The sequence below is a fragment of the Tachysurus fulvidraco genome, chromosome 2 (assembly GCF_022655615.1).
Source record: "Tachysurus fulvidraco isolate hzauxx_2018 chromosome 2, HZAU_PFXX_2.0, whole genome shotgun sequence".
NCBI classification, from domain to species: Eukaryota; Metazoa; Chordata; class Actinopteri; order Siluriformes; family Bagridae; genus Tachysurus; species Tachysurus fulvidraco.
Genome location: NC_062519.1, coordinates 26723798 through 26730825, shown reverse-complemented (window position 1 = coordinate 26730825; position 7028 = coordinate 26723798). Strand labels below are relative to the sequence as shown.

The window sequence follows — 7028 nt, the reverse complement described above, 5'->3', positions numbered from 1 at the left end:
TATCTGTCACCCTTCCCTTCTCCCTCCCTTTCTGTCATTTCCTCTTCTTATTCCTAAAACTTTATTGACACAACTGTAATTATACAGTGTTTTCAAAGCAATTCTGTATAAAATAGATGAGCAACTTGTGACACAGTAAAGTAGTAAATGAGTAACAGTAAGTAGAAATGATAATAGTAAATCAGTATTAACCGTGCAAAAAAGTTTTCTAAAAACATTACAAGCCACTAAACCGATTGAATTGTACAAAAACAATAAATCATATAAAATGAAACATGCAAGTCACACAGAAACTGTGTATGCACTATATCTGTATTGATGAAGTTCTGTAAAAGATTGAGCTTTGTTCAGCTTCTTCTTTGAGTCACAAAGAACAGGGAGAGCATTATTAATTCTTTCAAATAGTTTAAAGACCGTGTCTCAAATGGATTCATATTTCATGCAGTAGGAGGAGAAAGTGTGTTTCATCTTCTGCCTGTAATAACTGACGGAGCCTACACAGCCTGTCCTCTCTCAACCTTCAGCTTCTGTGGTGTCGTCCTTTCTCAACTTCCAGGTCTTTTTTTTATGTTTCTAATGTGAAGAAATTCTAATTTTAAGTTTTTTTTTTCCAAATATGGTTGTATTTGAGGATGAGAATTATTCTGTAATGCTTGTTATGTTTCTAGAGGAGGAGGAAGATTTCAGATCTATTTGATTAGTCTGATGTTGGGCGAATAGGCACTCTGTAGAGAGTTGTTTGGCTAGTAGCGCTTTATACTTTATTATTCACTTTATATTTAGAAAAGCTTTATAAAGTGGGGCAGCCTGATTTAATGATTGTCAATATTTTATTGCTCTTGGTTTTAGACAGATTTCTGTGAATAATTTTGCAAATTTCAATTGATCAATCAATTGATTTTTTTTTTAACTCAGTTCTTCCAGATTGGATTTACATTCATAGAACAAAATTGGTTTATTATCTTATAATCTTTAAGAACATTTAGTACAAGAAGTATTAATCCCCTCTTCTTCTCAAAGACAAGCCATTTTACAGCCAGAGTCAAAAATGAACTGAAATTACTAACCAGGTATGTCCCTCTCTGTACCCCCATCTATCTATCTATCTATCTATCTATCTATCTATCTATCTATCTATCTATCTATCTATCTATCTATCTATCTATCTATCTACTTTCTCAGGATGTTGACAGAGTGTCGTGTGTCTGGGCTTCAGTCTCTCTTGACTGTGTTTCTGCTTGTCACTCTGGAACACGGTAAGATCTCTTCGTGCTCATTTAGACCTCTGTACTTTCACCCTGAAATTTTTACCCCAGAGCTTGGTCAGTTTAGACTTAGAGGATTGGATTTCAGCAGAGTTGGGTAGCAGTGTGTCCGATCCTCTGTCCACCATCATGGCTCTACAGTAGCTTAACTTTTAGGTATTAAGCCTACACAGCATATTAGGCCATCTTGTCAACTGGCACAGCATTGTTTTCCCTTTCTTGCTGCAAAAGTTTTACTTTTGTCCTTTCATACCATAATAATTGCTGTAGACCTTCAGTAGGTGGGATAAAGACAAATTTCCCCAGGCTGCCTCCCTGGGCCCTCGGCCAGTAAATAGAGAGTGCACGAGGAACACTTTCATCTGTGAAAGCCTCATTTCTCGGCATTGCCACCTAAAGACTTATCATCAGTCACCATAATGCCTATAGCTAACTGTCTCAACTCATCTATGTCCTGTGAGTGTGCTTACCTAGCCATGAGAGAAAGACAGAGAGAGAGAGAGAGAGAGAGAGAGAGAGAGAGAGAGAGAGAGAGAGAGAGAGAGAGAAAGAAAGGGCCAAAACCATGATACACACTCTTTATATAGCATACAGCATTCCGCCAAAACCACACTGGATTACAGGTCATTTTAATGCTTACAGGTAATTTTAATACTCTCGTGGACGGATATCTGACTAAGACATATCTATCATGTCTGTCTGTCTGTCTGTCTGTCTGTCTGTCTGTCTATCTATCTATCTATCTATCTATCTATCTATCTATCTATCTATCTATCTATCTATCTATCTATCTGTTTGTAATACAATGTCATAATCTTTATTTGTAGTGGATTAGTTCTATAAATATCTGTATCGCTGTTTGGATTTTAACCTGATGTGGGCATGACATAACACTGGAAAGGTAGAAATGCTAGCACCGTCAGCATGGTCTGTGATCATTTTTTAACCAAGAACCTCAGAGATCTGAGAATAGCATCATTTTATTAACAAACCATCATTAGAGACATGAACAATGCAGTGGCATGAAAATAATAACAAAAAGCCTAATTCATTTCACAGTGACGAATCAAAGGTCTGAGGCTAAATCATCCAGTTGTTGGTAATTGCAAAGAACTTTCAGTGAGAGGAATAAATATGTTAAGGCATTATGTTCTAAAATCAAGAAATTCTACTTGTAAACATTATCACAGTTATTGTTATTTTTAGACGATGCATTGGGTAATGTCCATATCTGCAGGGTCAGGGGACAGTGAGAAGAGAGTCTCTCATGCTAAGGGCTGGGAGAAGTTGCATCTGTTGCCATCCCTATCTTTCTGTCAATCTGCTGCCATCTGTAGTCATTGTGCAGGCCGTATGGTGGGCTAAACAGTGAAATCTGGTTGGGGCTGAACAGGAAAAAATTTGCTTTAAGTTGGTAGAAGTGTGAACTCTCTTGACATAAAAAAAAAGAAAAGAAATTCAGTTCCTCATCCTTCTCATCTACACACACCACAGGATGCCTGCAGTGTAAATAGGTGCTTTCAGTCATGCCTAGCTTCCAGATACCCCCAAAGATGTGCCAATGTCTCATGTCCATTCCACGATGTAGGAATGAATAAGGAAATGGATGACTGGGGACTTTGGGAAGATGGTGGAGCTGAAGGGTGGGGGTGTCAGAAGGGGTTGGTATTTTGATGGGGAAAAAAAGCAGACAGAACAAAGCCATCCTTTGCTAGGTCTGATAAATGTGCTATTACCTAACACAAGGGAGGAAATTAGTCATGAATGCAGCCTCTGAGTCTTTATGAGCTTGTGAGAGTAAAGCAGTGGTGGCTCACTACAACCTCAGTTAATATTGATGGGGTCTATGCATTGGGTGGGTTACAAATGTATTTTACAACACAGCCCTGGCCAGGATAGTCACAAAATAGATAGAAACACAACTGTGGGCAGATTAAAACACAGTCAGAATGTATACTTTTTTAAAACATTTTATACTTTCATTTTAAAATCTTGGATTAATGTTATTATAGAGATATAACAATAATAAAAAAAAACTTTCACTCCCCTTCCTCACACCCTTATTATCCTCCTCCCAGCCATACATACCTCTGTTGCCATGGTAATGATTAAGGGATGTGTAAGAAGGGGGCTAACATCTGCTCCCCGTTTCTGGGTATGAGGTCTATTGTGTTAAAGGGCTATTGTCTTGCTTTGTAATAAAAGGTCACATGTTTGGTAGGCTGCAAATATCTGCTAATCATAATATTGATGCAGCACAGAGCAGGAGGGACAGTAAATATATTTTCCTATAATGATTCCTTTCAAAAGGGATAACTTATTTTGTCTGAGCTCTCAACTGACAATAAAAAGGCAGAGCACACAGATAAAATCCTCCAGATTCAGTAGCTGAATGAATTGACTGCAGATTATTGATCAGTCACAAACACAGTAACTGGATATAAGTGGATATAAGTGGTGTTAGCCAACCCAAAGTCAGCACAGAATAGCATAGTTCTACATAAGATAGTTCTCTTATTGTTGAGATACTTTTAGTGTTGTTGTGAGTTTGGCTTTTGTTCCTGATGCACAGCCTTTAAAGATACTTGTATTGTGTTGAGTAGACAAAAGTTGACAATTACAGTACAACACACTGACTGTGTTTCGTTCCCTGTCTCATTCATTGTATCTGTCTCTCTTGTATGTAATGTACTGTAACTTCACTACTGTTGTTTTGATTGTGTCTTATTTGAAAAAGGAATTATTAAAGATTAAAAAAAAAAAAAAAAACAGCAGCAGATTCTCAAACAAAGAGAGAGTCTCAAGGGAGTTTGGCTTGTTGAAACATTTCCATCTAAATGCAGATTTGGTATATCTGCTATGACATGGCTCTCCAATACACATTCATTATTTAACCATGTGGGAATAAAGCAATTTTGCTAGATTCTTTTGGGTCGTAATTTGATTTTTAAAGATGGCATCTGAATTTGATTTTTAATTTAATGTTGAATGATCTGTTCTCAGAAAATAACACCAGTGTGTGAGGCTTTATTGTTGGTATATAAATAGTATTTTTTTTTGTCATTGCAGTGTATTCAGTTGATTACAGAATATATGATGACCTCTGGCAATTATTGCCATGCATTATATTTAGTACAATTAATAACTAATTGCTTGTGTATCTCATGCATGAAATTTAGCAATATGAAGGTAGATTTGGCTCCTTGCATTTGGCTTCAGGACGCGTCCCAGCACACAAGTGTGACGTTCTGTGGAGAGGTGTGTTGTAAACGTGGTTATGCCTGGGGGAGGAGAGAGATAGTGAAGGGGTCGTGTGCGTGCGTGTGTGTGTGTGCATCAGTATCTCTCTCCCCGGAGCCTTATGTTCACCACACATCTGCAAGGTAAAATGTCACTTTGCCACTGGGAAATACGTATCGCATTGAGCTAGAACGGATTCCTAAGAGCATGTTTAATCATTCTTTCTTTTACTGCATAAATTTACTTCATTATATGTTCTATTAAAATAGTAATTATGATAAGTCATGCTAAAGGGTAAATTCTTCAGAAGAACTGGGTAGCGATTTTAATGGATGGATTGCACTCATCCATCCGGAGATTGGTTCAAATCTAGTTCTATTTGTGTGCTTTATCATAGTTTTCTTATTTCTTAACAGCACAATATATATCTGGTCAGATAAAATTCTAGACTGATCAAACACTAAAATACAATTCAGGCTCTGTCCCTTTGTGAGAATCCAAGCTATTGCACTGAGAGTACTGTATGGCAATGCTTTCTTTAAACACAGGAGATGAGTGTGCTACTTTAGCCGCCCTTAGAGGAGTGGGCAGCCATCATCATTCCCAAGATGAGCTGAGCCATTATCCCTATGGAGTGCTGTGTGGCTGAAAACACATTATCTGTCAAGCCGTAGTGAAATGTCATCCCAGATGCCATTATAGAATCACATTTACCTCTGGGGTGCTAATTTTGCATATATAAAATGCACACAGTCTGTATTTTCTGTATTAGACCATTTTAGTTGACATTCTGTTGCATATAAGACTTTAAATTGTCGGTGATATTTACTGTAAGGGTTCAAGATCATGCTTTCATTAACTTATAAATGTTGGTATTATACCAACAGCATTGTTGTGCTGCTGTTATTAAACTCCTGACAGAAATGTGTTTTCTGTACCAACTGCATTAATGTATATTAGTATCCAGAAGGCAGAGGAAGCTGATATTCAGCATTATACTTCAGTACTTCAGGGGGCTGGTGTAAGCATGTAAGACCTGTTTACAGTAGGTCATCTAAAGCATTCTCAGGTACTAAGGAATGATTGACTATTGTATATAGTGAGGCATGTGTTAGTGTACAGAAATTGTTCTTACATCAGCTTAAAGTAGGATCCATGTAACCATCTTACCCTAACTCTAACCATACCTCTGGCTGAAACATCTACTGTAGGTGACCGTGACTTAAACTGACGATTAAAAGTAAAGTCTTTTAGCATTTATTAGCTCAGTTCTCCATTAACATCCAGAATTGTGGGCATCTGTTAGAAGAAGCACACTGTTCTTCATATTTGCAGAATATACCAATCAGCTATTACATCAAAAGCACTGACATGTGAAGTGAATAACGTTGATTATCCCATCAAAATGGCACCTGTCAGGGGGTAAGGTATATTAGCCAGCAAGTGAACAGCTGTCCCTGAAGGGCACATGAGTATGGTCTGATGAATCACATGTACATCAGATAGATGACTGGGTGCAAGTTGGGTCAACTATATGGGAAGAAGGTAAAACAAAGGAGTCATCGGGATACGTCGGGCAATGTTTTGCTGGGAATCCTTGGGTCCTGGCATTCACGTGGATGTCACTTTGACACATACCACCTACTTAATACTTAATATTTAATGATACATAACACAGTTAAACATTTCTGCAGACAAGTACACCAGGCAAGATAATGCATCTTTCCGAATTAAAAACACAGGTCAGTGTTCAAGGTTTGGACTTGGAATCCAAATTCCCGAGATCATAATCCAAATGTGCATCTGTGACATGGGATGGACAAACAGGTTTGATACATGGAGGACCCACCTGGCAACTTATAGGACTTAATAGATCTGCTGCTAAAGTCTCGGTGGCAGAAACAGCATCTTCAGAAGTCTTGTGGAGTCCATGTCGACAGGCCAAATATGTTTTTGGCAGTACAAGGGAACTACACAGTATTTAGCAGGTGGTTTTCATGTAAAGGCTGATCTGTGTATATACCAACCCTTGACAAATAGCATTGTAATGAGATAATTAATGTTATTTGCTTCACCTGAAATGTGATTTTAATGTTAAGGCTGATTGGTGGAGCATGTCTTCAAAACAATTTAAAGACATAATTGGAGCTCAGTGTATATTTAACACTTTTTTCTAAAATCTACCTAATGGTACACCAAAAACACTTTCCAAGGTAGAAAATATATACTAAAGGTACAAACACTCTCATACAATGAGTACAGTTTTTTTTTTTAACTGGATAGGTTAAATTCAAGTTGCCCTTATTTTTAACTTTCTTTTAGGCTGTCTCTTCGTGTATAGCAAACGTAACGAAATGTTAAATTCGATGGAGATAACATTTTGCTGCACCAATATAGATACAGTGCACCTCAAACAGAAACAACCTTGAGACATGCCGTTCTTTCAGTGTGTGATTAAAGCCATCCTTTTTACTTTAAATCAAAAAATATATAAATTCTGTGAAGATGTAAACCAAAGGTACA

At 37.5% G+C, this 7028-nt stretch overlaps 1 protein-coding gene across 2 annotated transcripts in view; it reads left to right on the top strand.

The window, feature by feature from the left end:
• The window catches only part of ncanb (neurocan b), a 93575-nt gene that overhangs the window by 22031 nt on the left and 64516 nt on the right, over window positions 1-7028 (top strand). For both annotated transcript variants that reach the window (XM_047810437.1, XM_047810436.1), the window contains exon 2: window positions 1183-1256. In XM_047810437.1, coding sequence (XP_047666393.1) covers window positions 1184-1256 — 73 coding nt within the window. In that variant the 5' untranslated portion in view covers window position 1183. The remainder of the gene's footprint in view (window positions 1-1182; window positions 1257-7028) is intronic.